At 32.3% G+C, this 20,000-nt stretch overlaps 1 protein-coding gene across 4 annotated transcripts in view; it reads right to left on the bottom strand.

Moving 5' to 3' along the window:
- Window positions 1-764: 764 nt before the first annotated feature.
- LOC122634860 (one cut domain family member 2-like) overlaps window positions 765-20,000 on the bottom strand; it is a 106,715-nt gene continuing 87,479 nt past the window's right edge. For 2 of the 4 annotated variants that reach the window (XM_043824240.1, XM_043824241.1), the window contains 3 exons: window positions 11,360-11,383; window positions 10,392-10,507; window positions 765-2,056 (listed from right to left, as the gene is read on the bottom strand). In XM_043824240.1, coding sequence (XP_043680175.1) covers window positions 1,847-2,056; window positions 10,392-10,507; window positions 11,360-11,383 — 350 coding nt within the window. In that variant the 3' untranslated portion in view covers window positions 765-1,846. The remainder of the gene's footprint in view (window positions 2,057-10,391; window positions 10,508-11,359; window positions 11,384-20,000) is intronic. The other 2 variants (XM_043824242.1, XM_043824243.1) reach the window with 1 other exon arrangement.

The raw sequence follows: 20,000 nt of genomic DNA, 5'->3' as shown, positions 1-20,000 counted from the left end.
AAAGAAAGGAAAAGAAAAAAGAAGAAGAAGAAGAAGAAAAAACAAAATAAAAAAGAGAGATAATAGAGCCAATCATTCTTTTTTTTTTTCCCTATAATTTTTTCCAACTTTCGTTACGATCGTTTTCGTTTTTTTCTCTTTTTTTCTCTCCCTTTTTTTTTTCTTTTTCTTTCTCTTTTTCTCCCTCTCCCTCTCTTTCGTTCTTCTTGCTTGTTTCGCTCGTTCTTTCTTCTTATTCTTCTCCATTTCTTTTTAGTGAAGAAAAAAAAAAATAAATAAATAAAATAAGACCTCGAGGAAGGGATCTTTCGAACTGAATAATAATTTGCAGAGACGAGAGCCCTTCATCTTTCTCTATCTTTTTTCTTTCTTTCTTTCTTGTTTTCTTTCTTGCTTTCTTTTCTTTTCCTTCCTTCTTTCTTTCTTTCTTTCTTTCTTTCTTTTTATCGATAGACAAACGATGACGTTGAATGATAAACCCTTACTCGAGCATTTGTTTTGGAAAATTTTATCCTATTTTTTGTCTCCCTCTTTCCATTTGTTTCCTACTCTCTCTCTCTCTCTTTCTCTCTCTTTCTCTCTCAAATCGACCGTTCTCGTTTTTCTCCGACATTTCCGTCGAAATATCTCGGAAATCGTAGGTATTATAATAATAGAGAACTGACAAATATAGAAAATAGAGACAAATGAAAGATAAAAGGGAAGAACGACATGTTGGAACGACGAAAATAAAAAAGAAAAAAGAGAGAGAAAGGAAAAAGAAAAGAAAAGAGAGAAAGAGAGAGAAAGAGAAAGAAGAGACAGAATGAAAAAGAAAAGAAAACTGAAAGAAAGAAAAAAAGAAATGCGTGCGTATGGATTCGTCGTTAAAAAATTTCAAACATAACTATATCTTTCGAAAGCTAGCATAGCTGTTACTTATGTTACTGCCAGTGCTGTTTGCTAGCATCACGTACATAAGATAATGGCTGCCTCAGCATTGGTAGAAGCTTATATGTTGTGTATGACGCACGACCTTCTCTATACTTTGCCAGCTCGGCCGTTCTCTTTGACATAGATGAGAGAGAAAGAGAGAGAGAGAGAGAGAAAGAGAGTTTCAAATAGGAAAAGAACGTAAATACTTAGAAGAAGGTAGACATTTCTTTCTATCCTCCATTTTTCTTCTTTTCTTTCTTTCTTTTTCTTTTTTTATAATCCAAAATAACGCGTAAGTAAATATCAGAACGGATCGTTTACTATTTCGATCGAGTCGAGTCGAAAAGAGAAACCAATGGTATCGATAAACCGACGTGTGGGGTAAAAAAATGCCATACGTTTGATAAATGCATTTAGAAAAAGTATAAGTTTCGATAAAATAAGAAGCAGAAGAAGCAGAAGAAAGAAAAGGAAGGAAAAGAAAAGAAGAGAAGAGAAAGGGAGAACGAGATATCTCGAAAAAAAAAGAAGAAAACGATATTCTTTATTGCACGATATTAAAATAATTGTAAGGGTGGTCTTAATAATTCGGTGTAATTCATACTACTTTTCACGATCGATTTATCGAGGTTTCTTTCGTATTAGAAAAGAGAAAGAGAAAGAGAGAGAGAGAAAAGGAAAAAGAAATAGAAAAAAGAAACGAAGGAAGAAAGAAGGAACTAAAGAAAGAGAAAAAGAAAAAAGAAAAAAAGAAAGAAAGAAAAAAGAACGAACGAGTCGAACGAGTCGTTCGTTCTTCGGGAATAGCTCGAGAAAAGGGCTGCTTGTCCTTCGGGTGGGAAGAGATGGAAAGTGGAGAAGGAGACCCTTACGAGAAGGGTAGATCCTCCTCCGGTGACTCGTCGTGGTACTCCTCGTGGTCGGACGTGTGTCACAAAACGTCGCTTGGCTGTCGCTGCCCGATACCTATTGTTGGCGATAGCTGTCCCTCCTCGACCGCCACGGTCTTCGGATCCTCGTCCTTCCACTTGTCCATGGAGCGCCGTCGAGCGTTCATGAAGAAATTACCGACCGTCGTCGGTTCAAGGCCCAACTGTCGCGCGATTGTCACCTGCATCTCCTTCGACGGCCTCTTGGTCTCCTAAGAAGAAAAATCATCTTTTCGTATATATACAAATACATATATATATATATATATATATATATATATATATATATCTAGGTATTTTATTAATGTAGAGATTTTTTGTTTTGTTTTTTTTTTTTTTAGATTGGATTTAACCAAGCTTGACCAAGTATTCATTTTAAGCTTCCTGTTATTTTGTATTGTATTTTTGTGATGTTAGTACTTAAAGAATTTTATGAATATCGCAGGTGTTCTAAGGGTTGTGGTATTACACAGGGTAGTTGTTATTTTTAAATCGTTTTTAAGAGTTTTAGAAATGATTCCCAGAAAGGATAGAAATTTTAGAATTACTATTGTTATTATGATTATTATTATTTATATATGTTGTTGGGTGGTAAGCTCCTTCCTCGTTTAACGTTTCATTTGTGGAAGAATTCAACACAGGAGATTTATAAGTCATTGTGAATAAATTGTACAATGGGAAGCTGACTATTTATTATTATATTATTATCATAATAATAATAATAATAATAATAATTATTATTATTATTATTATAATCATCATCATTATTATTATAGCAATCTTTATTTACAGTATTCTCATTTAATTTGAGTGAACATCTAACTAAATTAATATAATGTGAAATAATAAATGAATCATTTTATATTTTATATTAAATGCTTTCATGAGATATCATTAAAAAAAAAACATAATTTTCTATCGGACATTTAATTAACATAATAGAATAAGCAAGAAAATGTAGAGACCAAAATAATGTGATGTAGTAAACGAATCATTTTTATTTTTCATTTTATTTTTCATAATTCCATAGGATGTGCATCATATACGTCGCGAATACAAATAATTAGACGAATATCACCGAAAACTTTTTCAACTATTTTTGTCGTAAACAATTAAAAATATCAGACTAAAGTATCAGCTGATTTACGTCAAAACTTTTTCTCCTAAAAAATGTACGACGCTATTATAATTTCGTAAATCGTAAACGTTAGTTTATAAAAAAAAAAAGAAAGCAAAAAAGGACAAAAAATTATTAGAATGAAGAAAAATATACGAAGAAAAAGAATTGAATAAGAACGAAAGGGTCGATGTTCGTTTGAATCTTATCATATCGTTAACCAGATTTGTTAAGACGTTCTAATCAAATTTTCTTATAGTTTCTCTCTCTCTCTCTCTCTCTCTCTCTTTCTTTCTTATTGTCTTATTTAATACAAATCAAACACATTATTTATCGACATTATTAAATGCAATGTGTTTGTTCGTTTTCTTTGAATAATACACATGAAAGAGGTCTTAAATTAAAATTCGAAAAGAACTTAATGCGATCTTAATTTATTTTCATTTCGTTCGAAAAGATCGAGCAAATCGCAATTCACTAGTCACGTTCATTCTTGTAATAATCTTAACGATCGTACATTGTCTATTCATGGAATCGAAATTTAATTTATTTTACGAATTTAGGAGAGTTGAAAGTTGAGTTCGACGAGGTTTAATGGCTTATCTAATCGGGTTTTTCTTTTTACTTCGTCGTTTCTTTTTCTTTATTTCTTTTTTTCTTTTTAATTTCATTTTTTCCATATATAAGATCGAATACGTTTTACGAAGAGTTAAAATTATTCGTCTCAAGTATATCAATGAGACATATGGATAAGTCTAAAATATATTCATATCTAATCATGAAAAGGTAGAGAGAGAGAGAGAGAGAGAGAGAGAGAGAGAGAGAGGAATTATAAATTAAAAATTTTCTTATAAAAATTATCTCAAATATTTAAAGTCGTGAATTAATTTCCTGTCCAAGATTCTAATGTACCCATCAACTCTTAAAATATCTATTCAGTTCGTCGACTCATGGACACGATCGTTCTATCATATTATTTTTCTATAATTGAATTCTCTATAATGGCAAGTAACATGGGTCACAAACATATATATATATATATTTTTTTTATTTATATATTGTTTTATTTTATAGACGTAAGATTAATATGTTAAATATTTATACTTCATATTTGAAATGTTTTATGTTTTATATTTTCTTTTATATGTTAAACTAGTATCAGTCGTGTTTAGTAGAGTATAATTGTATAAATAATATTAATATATGTAATCAAAACTTTTACATTATTTAATTTTTGTGTAAGAGACGAAAAAAAAGGAGAAGAAAAAGTAATCGGATTAAAAACGGTCAATAATAACATCATTACCTATAATCCGATATGTATGTATGTATATATGTACGTATGATAAAAGAATTGGGTATTTCGTTTAATTGTTATCATCGATATAAATGGTAATATTAATAAGAAAAAATATTTATTGATTTTATAGATGATCGAAAAAAATAATAATACTAATAATTAAAAATAATATGAATGTTAATTTCTTTCTATTAATTATCAAATTTATATCGTTAAAAGAGAAAAATATTGTGGGGAAAAAAAGGATGAAAAGAAAAAGGAAAAAGAGAAAAAAAAATAATCAAACGTTTTTCAATTTCACGACGAATTCACATGTCGAACATTAATCTCGAGAATGGATAATGTTGTTATCGAATTTTTTATGTTTTATCAAAACACTTCATTTCTTTTTTCTTTCCTTCTTTTCTTTTTTTCTTCGTAGTATTTTTCCTTCGAATTATTATCCGTATATATACGTTTGGATGTTTTCTTTTCTTTTCTTTTCTTTTATTTCTTCTATTTTTTCTTTTTCCTTCTTCTTTTTTTTTTCTTTATCAATTTTCAAAACGGGCCCGTATAAATTGCTACGTAATAAAGAAAAATCCTTTGAGAAGTAACGTGAAATCCTGTTTCGTAAATTTCGTTTTAAGTAAAACGTATTACAAGCGACGTCGAAATTTTTCATTGAGTTTGCGGTTTTCTGTATTAGTGACGACACGCATACTAGTGTTGCACTTGTGCATTTACTCTAACACTTACGAACGCGACGTGAACGGAGAGACAAGACACTAAAGCACGTTTCCTTTTTAACGCGACGTTTCTTATTCAACGTGTGTTCCAGAGTCTGACGATCAATAAAATGAACGCGGTTGTTACGCCGAAGTGTAGGTATACTATATATATATATATATATATATATATATATATATATACATATATATATACACATATATCATATGTATATATATATATATATATATATATATATATATATATATATGTATATATACACGTATCGATTATTATCACAAATCGATGTGGCTCCCTTATTAAAATAAAAAGATCCATTGCTTTGACGGGATCTACGATTTAAATGCTTTATTTATCACTCGAACCGCCTTTAAACGATTTAATTGAATCTAAGGAACAATGTCCGCTACGAATTATTGGCAAGCAAATTTACGAACGACACATGAATTAAAGTTATTTTTTTCTTTTCTTTTTTCTTCCTTTCTTCTTTTTTCACGAGTTACGAGTTTCGATTTATATCGAAAATTTAGAAGAAACGTAAGTTCAAGTATTTATTTATTTACTAAATAGAACTTAGAATTGTGATTATTCTGTTGATTAGATAAAAAGTCATTATAAAAAATTATCAATGAGATAGCTGATTTCAAATTATCAATAAGATTTCACTTTTTTGCGAATGATCACTTAATGTAACACTTGAATTTAATTAAATCATTAAGTTAAATTAATATTATATTATATTACATATATGTATATATAAAAACAAAAATAGTTTTAGTTTAGTTAATAAATGAAATATAATTAGTTAATAACTTTCTGAATATATATCTATTTAAATAACTAAATATACAATATTTATAATTTTAATCACGTCAGTTCTATTACTATAACTTTCACATGTACCTACTTATAATTTCATATAATTCATTAATTCTTTCTCTCTCTCTTTAAATCATCCTACATATATATATATCCTACCTAAAATACTTTCGTTCCTTTTAATAAAAGAGATCTATGTAACATGTAAGTTGGTTACAAGCAATTCTCAAAGAAGAAAAAAAATGTCTCAACACATACAACACAAATAAAATACAAACACACATACGTAAGTATATTACATATGTAAATATATGTAGCACGGACAGATCTATATTATATATTATAAATCCATAATAAAAAAAAAAAAAAAAAAAAAAAAAAGAAAGAGAAAAGAAGAGTAGTTTCTTTCGATCGATGATAATAAAACTTTGTTACCATTCGTTGGGGGCACACTTATCCATATTCAAATTTACTCTTGCTCTCTAATTACATTTCGTAATTTCTCGTTCGTTGAACTTCGTTTAAAGTAAAGTAAGGGGAATATTGATATCCTGTCTGGCTGGTTCGTTGGTGGAGCGTGAGTTAGCGATACACAACGAAACGAAGATGTCTCTGACTCGACACCGTGCCAACTCGCTCGTTACCTCTCTCTCTCTCCCTCCTTCTCCCTCTCACCCCCTCTCTCTAACACCCTCTCTCCAACACCCTCTCTCCCTCTACCTCTCACCCACCAACCATCTTTCTCCTCTCTCTCTCTCTCTCTCTCTCTCTCTCTCTCTCTCTCTCTCTCTCTCTCTCTACCTACCCTACTCACCCTCCCCTCCCTCTCCTCCCTCTCCTCCCTCTTCTCTCTCTCTCTCTCTCGCGTAGTATAGAACGGCGCATCAATTGTTGGAAATACGGGACACTATCGGGGAGAACATCGTGATTATTCCATGACAGCCACTGTCCTCCCAGCTTCTATACATCTACGCGTATAGACTATACACTATCTATACACACACATATATACAAACACATATAATATATATATATAAATATAAATGTATATGTGTATGCATATGTGTGTATGTATATTTTATTCGTTCCCTTGTATATGTACGTTATATCGTTTACGAGGAGGACGTCGAAGTTGACAAAAGAACTGAATTTTCCTGCGTCCAACAAAAGGAATCCTAACTCGAGAACGATGTAAAGGTCGTTCGGAAATGAATTACAGAGAAACGTACTCTCTCTCTCTCTCTCTCTCCATCTCTCTTTCTTTCTTTCTACGTGGGTACGTGTTTCTCTCTCTCTCTCTCTCTCTCTCTCTCTCTTTCTCTCTTTCTCTCTCTTTATTTCTATCTCGAAATATTCATGATTTAATTTTCGATGTAAAATTTATCTTAGACATCGTATTAAGGCGTTCAGATTATGAATGGTATAGTATCGTTTATCGATAAGACCTCATCATGTATACTTCTTAATGATTCGATTAAGTATCCCCTAGTTTTCCATTACATTAGACGGATTAATCATTGGATAATATTTAATATCATTGATTATTTATTTATTCGATTGTAGTTTAAAGTAAACGTTGAAATATATCGCACGTCTTCTTAAGAATATTTTTCTTATCTTTCTTTCTTTTCTTTTCTTTTCTTTTCTTTTTTTTTTTCTTTAATTATATTAACTGCTTACCGAATGATGTACGAAAATAAAATTTTTCTAAATTTTTCATTTATTTCTTTTTCTTTTTCGAGAGAGATTAAAGTCTGTTATAACGATTATTATTATTACTATGTGTATAAAGTTAATATATACTTATCAATAAATTCGAGGATGAGAAACGAGATTTTTAGGTGAAATTTATTTGACCGAGGATATAAAAGATTGAATTAAAAAGGCAAGAAAAGAAAAGATCAAAATTTATAAAATTAGTCCACTGACGTACTCTTAACTTAAGTCTCGAAAAATTGTTCATGTAGTAACTCAATAACTGTTAATAACATTACACATTAATACGTGAAGAATCAAAATTTTTTATATACCGTACTAATAATGAATCCTTATTAATTTAAAGCCCCAACCTTTAAAAAGACTTAGCAACGAAGAGCTGGTTATAAATGAATGTACTTTATATACATACGTACAAAAAAATATATTTTGATACGTACACGAAAAAACGAATGGTTATATATTTTATAAACGTATATATGTCCGTTCGTTGTGTTTTTTGTGTGTTAAATAAAAGGATAGTTCATATATTTCATAGTCGATAAAATATATGAACGTGAAGCATACAAATTTGAGCATGTTATCAATCTTCGCATGAAACTACAAAGAAGAAACAGTGAGAAGAATTTGTAGAGATTATAGACGTGATATCTACACCTTTGTGTGTGTATGTGTGTACATATGTGTGTGCCGAATAATCGAGGGAGAAATCAAATGGAATGTGAAACGGAGCGAATGCGAACGCGTTAACTGGGCTAAGGCCAATACGTGAACTATTTGGCACAGTTCCAAAGACCCAAAGGTACCTTTAAACAGGACCCTTTCCGTTTCTTCGCGTGCTACAAAGGATTCTTGTATCGAATCGATTCAACGTTGAACTCTAAATGCCCGCCAAATTTAAATCGGATCCCGTCAGAAAAAATGACTTTTATAAGATCTTTCGAATTTTCTTACATTTTCTTTCTTTTTTTTTTTTTACTTAAAAGATAAAAAATTAAACGAAAATAATTCTTTTTTTATATTTGTTTGTTTGTTTTGTTTTGTTTTTTTTTTTTTTTATTATTAACAGACTCGTAATACTTTCAACTACGATCATTGTAAAATTCTAATCATTTCTACGAGTTCGATGCTTGTAATATCGATATAACGATGCAATTTTTACTGTAAAATTTTGTTGTGTTCCATGTTACCTTTGAACGTCGTAAATTTAGTTCATTTGAATATCGTAAAGTTAAATTTGTTAAAATAACTAATCAGAGTTAAATCTTACGACGTTAAAAGTAGATGAAAAAAGAAAACACACACGGCGATATCACTTTCCTGTGATAACAATAAACTTAAAAACGTTAAACTTGAAAAGATTCATCTCATTTCCGATAATTAAAGAGTAAGATGTAATTGAGAAAAGAAAATAGGATATATTACGTTGTGAAATAATTACGATAGATCGATGAATCCTCGTGATTAATTAATCATTTTCTCGATCGATTTATTAATAGATCTACTACACATTCTAATTATTCCCTTAAGTAATTTCCACATTGAATTCGTTTGATCCATTAACATCCTTCTTGATATATCCACGAGAAACAATCGATTAATGAAAAAAAAAAGATTTGTATGTATGTAGGTATATTTGTAAAGATGGATGTACGTGAATGTACATATGTACGTATATATTATATATACATACATACATATACATATATATGTATATATACGTGAATTTATACATATGTAGAAATACGTATGTATATGTAAAGATATATAGGTATATAGATGTCCATTCTTAAAACGACACGGTCCTCGTTGCAAGCATCGAGGACTCACGGAGGGGGTGGTGCTGAAGGGAGGGAGGTAGTAGAGGGGGAGGTGGTGGAGGAAATGCAGAGCGTGTAAGTAAAGAACCAGCCACGAAATTATTCAAGACAGATCGATATCCAGCAGCGCGGTATGCCTGATGCTCGACTGAATTCACCTATCTTTTCCACTCGAGGACAAACTTATTTTCCATGTGTACGGTAAAAATCAAAGAACCTGACATTTTATGTTTCAGGTAGATACATACTGACGGAATGATAATAATTGTGACAATAATGCGAAATACAATAACTCTTTTCAATTGAACGACCAATCCTTTACTTTCCTTGGTCATATTCGACACTTAACTTAATGATTTATCGATTTATTTATTTAAGTATTTATTTGAACGTTTACTATTCGACGTTGTACATAAGTGTACTTATCTATATTTATCTTCCCTAAGTTCTATTATATTTCATCAGCAATATTATGTAATATCGTAGACGAATATATCTCTATCTCTATTTGTCTTTTTTTGTATTCCTTTTTTTATTAACTAGTTTTATCACGTCATATAGTAATTATATCATTCGATAGTTTATATTCGAAATGAGAATATACAATAAATCAACTTTATTTTAATCGACGTAAAAAGAACAAAAAAAGAAGAGGAAGGAATTAAAATAAAAATCGTGAAAACGAAATGTCGGGTTTCTTTTTAATCGTTTTGAAAAAGAAAAAAAAGAAAAATTATCAACTTCGTAGAAATATGATCGAAGACTTATAATCGTTTACAGAAAAAACTCCCTTACCTTACCCCCCCCTCCAAAAAAAAAGAGAAAAGTAAAAAATAAAAGAATAAAAGAGAAAGAAAAAAGAGAAATAAAATGGTTCAAAGTAGATAAATCGTACGTATGTACATAAGTGTGGGCTGCGATCGATAAACGAGTGATCTCGTATTACAAGGATTCTGTCAGGATCAAAATCGAGTAGGTTGTCTGACGGAAGAGGAGTATCGATCAAGAAGAAGGACACAGGGAGTAAAGGAAATGACAATACTTACTTTAAAAATAGCCTGTAGAGTACGGCGCTGAAGGTCTGTGAAAACCAGCCGCGGTTTCTTGGGGGCGGGCTGTTGGTGTTCTGCCTGATTCGACATCTCGTCTTTCCTCTTGCATGCTGCAATTTTAAATATCATTGTAGACAAATTTGTTTCAAAGTTCGCCTAAAACAATACTATTATTTCTACGAAGTCACGATTACGTGCATCCATATAAGTGTCGTAACATTTAAACGAGTGCCACGTTAAGAAAAGAAAAGAAAATGATGATTAAAATGATCGACTAAGTGCTTGTCTCTCTGTTTGTCTTTTTTTATATTTTGAAATTTTATATTTTGTTATGAAAAAAATATTATTTGAAATTATACATATGAATTATATACATATATCATGTTAAATATATTATATGTATTTATAATTTTTATATATAATATATATGTATATAGAGAGAGAAAGAGAGAGGGAGATGGTAGAAATTATTTAATCGATAGACAAACAAACTTTAAAGTTAAAATATAAGACGATACGTTTCGACTCACTGACGTTTTACTCATAACTAATGTATAATTAAAATCGATATCTTGATGATCACATGACTTTAATTATGATACTTGTAGAGAATGAAAGAAATAGATACATCATTGTGGAATAAGCTAAAATCTTCGATAGATAATTTTACGCGAAGAAAGTTCAATTCGAAAGAAAGAAATTTTTCTAAAGAAAAAAAGGAAAAAAAAAATGCACACACACAGATAGAGTCTGAACAAGAGTCAGTCCCCTCTCAATTTTTTTTTTTCATTTCCTTTCATTTCAATTAATCAATAAAAATTTGTTCGATCGCAATCGAGAGATTTCAATGTTAATTCTAACTAATCTTCTTAATCTCAGGATCGAAGAGGGTGCGAAATGCGAATGAGAAAAGAAAGTAGATTTTTAAAGTTTCGCTCGATGTAACCCTCAATGATACTTACTTCCGCGTTGTGGAATCTGTGCAGCTGAAAACAGAAAAAGAAAAACGTAAGTCAGTTGAGTTAAGAAACAAGAAATCCAACGACAGTACGATGTATACATATATATAAATATACATACATATATACATGGGTAAGTCGTCGTCTTTTTATTTGTTATGTGTAATAATGTTATCCGCTCATTATAAATTTGCTTCGATATCATATAACAAAACGACGAAATGGATATTTAACGAACGGATATTTTTTGTCTTTTTTTTTTATGAATGTATGCATACACAGAAAACATCGTATGTATGTATACATATACACAAATGTATAAGTATAAAAAATATATATATATTATTTATATATATATATATATACGTAGGTATATATGTATGCATAATAAACATGTACACAAGTCAAATTGGAAAAAAAGGGGGGGGGGAGTTATAAACGAGTTGTTGCATACACGAATTCCAAAAACTTAAAGCTACTGGCTGGTAAACATCTCACTAAGAGGGGTTATCAAACGAGAGGGTGGGGGTCTAAAAGAGGGATTTCTTACGACGGTTGGCCAAACAATGGGCGAGCTGATATATATATATATACATATATATATAACATATATATGTATATATATGCGACGATGCAAGTGTACTGTAAACGGGGATGCAGTTTCTGCTAGAAGCAAGCTTTCCTTGCGGTGTGTCGTCTCTTTCTATTTCTATTCGCCCTCTCTTTCTTCGCTTCGAGAGTGAGGGGGAAATCAAGCTCCCTTTTCAACATCCCTTCGCGTGCCACCGATGCGCAACGTGCGGTCGCGCGTATCTGTTTATATAAATATATATGTGTGTGTGTATGTGTACGAGTACATATATATATATATATGTATGTGTGTATTTGTATATGTACATACGTGATTGTGACGTTACTTGCGAGAAGTGCTTTTGTTCGGGATTTGTTATTTTGTAAATGTTGTTCGTTCCAGTCTATGTGATTGGTATATGTAGGTATATCGTTTACGTCATCAGGTTATACTTAGTATATATCGTTTGTACCAGCAAAATGGTTCTCTTTCGTATAAAATTTTATCGACTTTACTGGATACTCGTATTCTTTTACAAACCCACACACGCACACACACACATACGTACACACGTACATACAACATGCACACGCACATGTACTTGCCCAGGCACTCAAAAAGCGCATCATACATACATACATACATGGATACAACAAGACACAGAAACGAATCAAATTATCATGAAATTGTTAAACATAAAACTCACACGATCGTTCATACCACGATTAAACTCGACGTTTCAATTATTATATCATAGATTATAGATTAAACTATCTTAAATATTTGTTAAATATTTCTAAACGATCTTCAATGAGGATTCGAATTTTTAAGAAATATATTATTACGTTCTCTTAATACGTTTCGACAACACTCAAAGGTCACACTGTTCGACTCTATAAATAAATATTAAATCTAAATGAAAATGAAAAAATATTGTAAAGTATCCACTTACAATTAGATTTAAACAAATCTTTCAAAGTATTTTCAAGAATATTTTGAAGGACGTGTGTACACACTCGTGTGCTTCTCCATCTTCTTCCTATATTCCTTTCGCTTCTCTCTCTTTCTCTCTCTCTTTATCCTTCCCTCTCGTTCTCTTTCTTCCTCTTATATTCTCTTTCGTCTCGAATTTCCGATGTACGTCGATCTGCGTTCGAAAATGGAATGACAGGATGGCTTCGCATGTCGCGACGATCGGCGAGAACAAGTAAAGGTCGCACGTGCAGGTTTCCTCGTTTGGAAAATAAAATAAAAAAAAAAAGAAACAAAAAGATAGAAAGCAAGAAAAAAGAAAAAAAACAAAGAGAAAGAGAGACAGAAAGAGAGACAGAGAGAGAGAGAGAGAGAGAGAGAGAGAGAGAGAGAGAAAGAGAGACAGAAAGAGAGATAGACAGAAAGAGAGAGAGAGAGAGGAAAACGCGAAAGGCAATCGTATGCCATTAGCAAACGGACGATAACGAATGAAAGGAGAGTCGGGAAAAAATGGCACGAACTATGAGAACGGACGGAGAGGGGTTGAGGGTGAGCGACGGTGTAGAAGAGAGAGAGAGAGAGAAAGAAAGAGAGGAAGGGAGGGAGATATAGAGATAGAGATAGAAAGATAGATAGAGGGAAAAAGGAAGAGAGAGTGAGAGAGAGAGAGAGAGAAAAAGATGGGACCAGATGGAAAATTGACGCGTTCATTATTGCCGGAAGCTTTGGGAAGCGACGAAAAAAAAGAAGCTAGGACAGGACGAAAGGTTGAGGACGACGACGACAACGATGACGACATCGAAGGGCCGCAAAAATATTTTTCCCTTTCTCTCTTTACTTCTACCTCTCTCTTTTCCTCTCTTTCTATCTCTTTCTGTCCTCTTTTCTCTCTATCCTTTTCTCCTTCTCTCTTCCTTGCTTATTTTGTTAAATAAACTGATTTCTTTTTTATCTATTCTATTACAGTATATATATATATATATATATATTTATACGCACGCATACAAATACATACACACACATATGCAAACGCGCGCGAGCATACATATGAATATAGATATTCTTTTTATTTCGCTGTTATTCCATTTTCCACATATTTTCTGTGTTCACGATGTCCTCTTGACTACGATGTTGCTTTCGAATCGATCGCTTTTTCTTCCTTTCTTTTGCATTGCTGCGGAATCATAAGTGTAGTCTTGTACTCTCTGATATACTCTCTTTTTCTCTTTCTCTTTCTCTCTGTCTCTCCCTCTCTCTCTCTCTTCTGTGGCCTTGACAGCACTCGATAAAGTTCTCTACTTCTTTCTCTCTTTTCTCTCTTTCTTGCGCATCATTTTCAATGTGTCCTTTTGAAATAAGCATTTAAATAATGTTACAATACAAAATATTGTATAAGCATTTAAATAATTTCATTTTATTCTCCCTTCCTCTCTCTCTCTCTCTCTCTTGTTCTCTCTTTCTTCCGTCCTTCTCTTCCCCCTACTTCACTTACTCCGATTTATCAAGTATAAATGAGAAACATAACTGCAAGAGAGAAATAAACGTAAATGCATCGGGAAGAGAAGTGAACTAACTTCTCGTCCTTTTCGTGTCTAACATGAATTTCTTCGCATTTGCAATCTTCTTCTTCTTCTTTTCTTCTTCTTCTTCTTCTACTTCTTCTTCCTCTTCTTCTTCTCCAAGAGAGAAAGAGAGAAAAAATATGCAAAAATAACGGAAGTAAAAGAGAGAAAGCTAGAAAGAAAATGGGATTGGGTGAGATGAGGAGGGGATAGGGGGGGATTGCAATCGGTGGTATGCGTAAATGTGCTCTCCTAAGAAACGAAGGCTTTGTGCTGAGAAAAGGAGAGAGAGAGAAGGAGAAACAGAAAAAGAGAAAGACAGAGAAACAGAAACAGAGAGAAAGAGAGAAAGAGAAAGAGAAAGAGAAAGAGAAAGAGAAAGAGAGAGAGGGAGAGATAGAGAAGATGACGAAGACTGCGACAACAAGGAGGAGCAGGAACAGAAAGAGGGTGGGTAGTCTTCCTCGGGAACAGAACGAGACGAAGAGCTGTCTACGCGCCACGGTGGCGGGTCAAAAGGTTACGCAGCAGGGAATGTGCTTTGAAGGGCTCTCTCTCTCTCTTTCTCTTTCTCTCTCTCTCTTACTCTCACAGATACACACTCTCTCTCTCATACTCTCTATCACTCTCCTTGTCTTCCGTATTCGAAGAGAACAAGCTTCGCGTAACGTCCTACGCTCCAATGCCATGCTTCCCTCTCTATCTCTCTCTCTCTCGCTTCCTTGGTCGCGTCTGTCGCAAAGGGCTCGACTCATAGCGAAGCCCTCTACGAGATACCGCTTTGACTCGATAAAGGCCTTCCTCGTATGTTGTACATAAGCCTGCGAGATCTCGTATACTTCCCTTCCTATGCTCTTCCCTTTCTCTCCTTCTCTCTCACTCTCTCTCTCTCTCTCTCTCTCTCTCTCTCTCTCTCTCTCTCTCTCTCTCTCTCTCTCTCTCTCTCTCTCTCTCGATCTCGTTGAAAATCGTACGGTTACAATGTCCTCGAATACGATAACGTTCTTTCTCTCTCTCTCTCTCTCTCTCTCTAGATCTCTCCTCTCGTTTTCTATCTCTCGTAAAGGAGTAGACTATTACGTTTACATTTCAACTTACGAAATAGAACAACTAGATCGAGTAGTATCATCGGAAGATCCTCGTACATTTTCTCTCGCTTTCGGAAGAGAATCTATAGTACTACATACATAGTAACATCGGCCGCAACATTCCAACTAACGTTCCACCATTTCAATGATCGATAAATTCAAAGGTCATCCAAGGCACAAGCTAATTAAATCCGATTTATGTATGTATTTATATATACGACCATTCGAGAGCTTCGTGTTTTGGTACGAGCGTTTAAGTCGTTTAAGTTAGCTTTGTTGTGTAAAAGGACGTATTTAAATAATTAAGATACTAGCTAACCGATCTATTTTGTTTGTTGATGATCTTTTAGTTTCATTTTAATTGAAATTTCAAGTAGGAACGTGCGGCGTACGTTGTACAATATTCTCGTTATAACAATCTTATTCGATTATATTAATTTATATACGACGAAGATCGAATTATATCTTCGATCTATATCTGTTCTCTTCTCTTTTTTTATTTTATTCTTTTCTCTATTTTCTTTTCTGTTTTTTTTTTTTTTCTTTTAATCTTTTAATTCGAATTTTAAGCAGACTTTAAATAGAAGCGTCTACGTATACTTTATGCAATATTTTCATTCGTACGATCTTATCGAATATAAATCCGTATCAAGGATCTATTTGATTGATTTAGTTTTGTTCTCTTTTTGTCTTCTTCTTTCTTTTTTAGTTTCTTCTATCTATACGTAATTTTCTTTTTTTTTTTTTTTTTGAATAAAAAGACGTCAACGTCCGTTGCACAATAATTTTCGTAATTTCAACGATCTTGTCGTCAATAAATTTATATAAAAAGATCGAGTCGACTGATTCATATCTCTTTTATTTATTTTCTTTTTTCTTTCTCTTTTCTTTTTTTTAATTTCTTTTATTTACTAACATTAAACAGAAATGTTAGCACCTGTTGCGTTTAAAATTTTCAACTAAATAATCTTATTTGATAGTATAAGTCGCATAAGAATGCGAGTAAATACACGTTTCATTTTGAATGAAATTCTACACGATATATATATATATATATATATATATATATATATATATATCTTTTCCTTTTTTGATCTAATATTTAAGAAGAAACATTAGCAGCACGAACAGGCTTCTCTTCCAAAAGATTTTCTCCGATGTTTCGGGATAACAATCAAAATCGTATTTTGTTGCGAGCACACACTCCGTTACTGGAGATTCGATGGACAACGTGCATGCACGTTTTAAATATACACACATCCCATATATATGTACATATACGATATATATATATATATATAATATCTATATAATAAATATCTACACACACACACACACACACACACATATATATATATATATATATATATATATATGCTGCGACGGCGTTTGGAATAACTCAAGAATGATAGCCGTTCGGATGAAGAAGCAGCCCAGCGTCACGTGTTCTCGATGGCCTTCGACACACACCCATACACACACCCACCCACCCACCCACAAACCTACATATACACACACGTACGCATGCACGCACACAGTCTACAGAAAGTACAATGCAGAACGCGATCACGTGGCACACGTGACTCGACTCGTCCTTAGAGAGTTTCAGGATACATGGAAGAAACATCCTGTTTAAGGACGTTCTCTCTCTCTCTCTCTCTTTCTCTCTTCCTCTCTATCTCTCTTTCGTATATACAAACACACACTACAATCGTATATCTACACAGGGGGAGGGAGAGACCAAAAAGCTCGGACTTTACGGACTTTTACATGAAAGTTCTCGTGCGGTACCCACTTTTCTCAACTCGAAATACTTCGTTCGAGATTTATACAGGGTGATTCGATTTTATTACTTATTGCTGTCCCTCTCTCTTTCTCTTTCTCTCTCTCCCTCTCTCTCTCTCTCTCTCTCTTCGTCTCTTTCACTTTATTTTTCTTTCTTCCTCCTTCTCTATTTTAGCTTTACCATTCTATTTCGATATTTCGTGCGAGATCCAACGAAAAACTTTTCTTCTCTTATTTCCTAGTTCCTTCTATCTTTCCTTCCCTCTCCTCCATTCTCTCCATCCCTTCTCCTACCCCCTTTTCTTGCATCGAACATACGATTAAAGAGAATCGAAGCGTTGCTCGCGCATAATACTTCTTTAGCTATACTTCAATCGAATCGACTTTCTTTCTTTCTTTCTTTTTTCTTTCTTTTTTTTTTGCTTGCTTTCTTTCTTTCTTTCTTTTTTTCTTCCTTTCTTTCTTTCTTTCTTTCGATCGCAAGATGGACGATTCCCTCTTTCTTCTTTCTACGTGGGTAAGAAAACAAAAAGAAAGAAAATAGTGGCCTTGCTTCGCCATTATGGTCCATGAAACAAAAATAAATAAATAAATAAAAAATATATGTATATAAAAAAAATATTCAACAAAACAAAAAACGAAAGTAACAAAAGGAGAAAAGAAAAAGGAGAGAGAAAAGGAATCTTGCCGGTCCATTCGTAATTCTCTTTAGCTTGGACAAGAGCAAGTTCATTGTATTTCTTTTTTGAATTTCTCTCTCTCTCTCTCTCTCTCTCTCTCTCTCTCTCTCTCTCTCTTTCTGTTTTTTCTTTATCTTTCTTTCTTTCTTTCCTTCTTTTTTTATTTTTTTAAATCTTTTTGACTTCTTTTTCTTTCTTCCTTTCTCTCTTTCTCAATTTCTTTCTTTCATAAGTTACGCGTTCGTGGAATAAACGGATTATTCGTCGAATTTATTCCGATCGATTTGGTGGTTTGATCGGCTGGAACTGCTCTTTCATTCATGCGCTTTTATGTATTTACAGTACGACCATTACCGGAGGACGAGCACGGATATCCGGTTATCTTTATGATAATTCGATCGATAAAATCTACCTGAAAAATGAATCGTTCTGCTTTTCTGCTTCTCCGTGCGTCGTCATCTTGTTAGATATACGATGAAGATGTCAGTTGAAATCGAAGATAAGAAGGGAAGAACCGTAGATATTTTCCACGTATCATGTCAAATTTCATTCATATTACCTGCTTACGTATAAACACACGCATACACACACAAATATTATTTCATATTTCTTTCTTCGTTTTATACAAATTTTAACAATAAGATTTTATAACATTCGCAAATAACATTAATCATTTAACGATATCACGAAAAGGGCTTTTCAAAAATTTTATATATTGTAATAAGTTAGATCGAAAAACCTAATATAAATCTAAATGGAAAAAAACAGAAATATATATATATATATATATATATATATATATATATATATACACATATATGCATGTATAAGTTATATTTTTATTTATAGAATATTTATAAAAACAATATTTTTTTTATTTATCGAGTTAGTCAAAGGACGTAACTGTAACGTATTTGATACTTTGCCCTTTTCCATCTGTGACGGACTAAACTATTACAGGTTTAAAACGTAAGGCAATGCGAGCTGGCTGACCTCGATGAATTCATACTACTGGTTGAACAAAATTGAGATATACTACTGCATCTACCTCTCTTCGTACTCTAGTTCTATATAAGGTGTTCCTATAATTAGGTTCTCGACTTGAGCAAATTTCTTCTATTAATTACAATTCTTACAAAGTTCTAATACAGAATTCTTTAATATATATTGTATATAAAATATAATTATATACAAATATATGTATATAGGTATATATAAATTAAATATATAAAATAATATAAAATAATTCGATTATACGTATTACATATATTAGAATTTATTTTATATATATTTTATATTATATACAAACTCTGTAATATTCATATTATTTATTATATATATATATAATTAATTCAAACATTATTATATAAATACATATATATTCTAAACCATATTCCCAAAGTTGGAAACCTTATCACCGCATCGGTTGCCAAAGAAATCTTATCAAAATCGATATATTCGTTTTCACAACAATTTTTTAATAAAACATACAACAAAAAAACACAATTCGTAATTATACTTTTGACAGTAGACACTCTACTTTTATTAGAAAATATACGTGTGATCTTCCAGGTACAAAAAAAAAAAGAATAAAAAAGAAAAAAGGAAAAAAAAAGATCATACAAACTTTTCAAAATGAAGTTTACATAATTGAGTGCCGGTCACTTAAAAATCCCATATAGGATTCAACGTGTTAACAGAGTATTCTATAAAAATACATATATACACGAACACATACATATACACACATGTACACAAATTCGAATATACGCTCTTTCCCACTCTCTTTCTCTCTTTCTCTTACAGTACATGTTAACTTTCATACATCGACATGGTCAATCCCAGAGAGAGAGAAAAAAAAGATGGTCATCTATAAACATTCAACGTGTTACCTTAAAACATGGTACCATGTAAAAATACACATACAAATTCGAACATTCTCTCTCTCTCTCTCTCTCTCTCTCTCTCTCTCTCTCTCTCTCTCTC

The sequence above is a fragment of the Vespula pensylvanica genome, chromosome 16 (assembly GCF_014466175.1).
Source record: "Vespula pensylvanica isolate Volc-1 chromosome 16, ASM1446617v1, whole genome shotgun sequence".
Classification (NCBI taxonomy): Eukaryota; Metazoa; Arthropoda; class Insecta; order Hymenoptera; family Vespidae; genus Vespula; species Vespula pensylvanica.
Note: the sequence above shows the minus strand (reverse complement) of the source record. Positions and strands in the feature narration are given on the sequence as shown.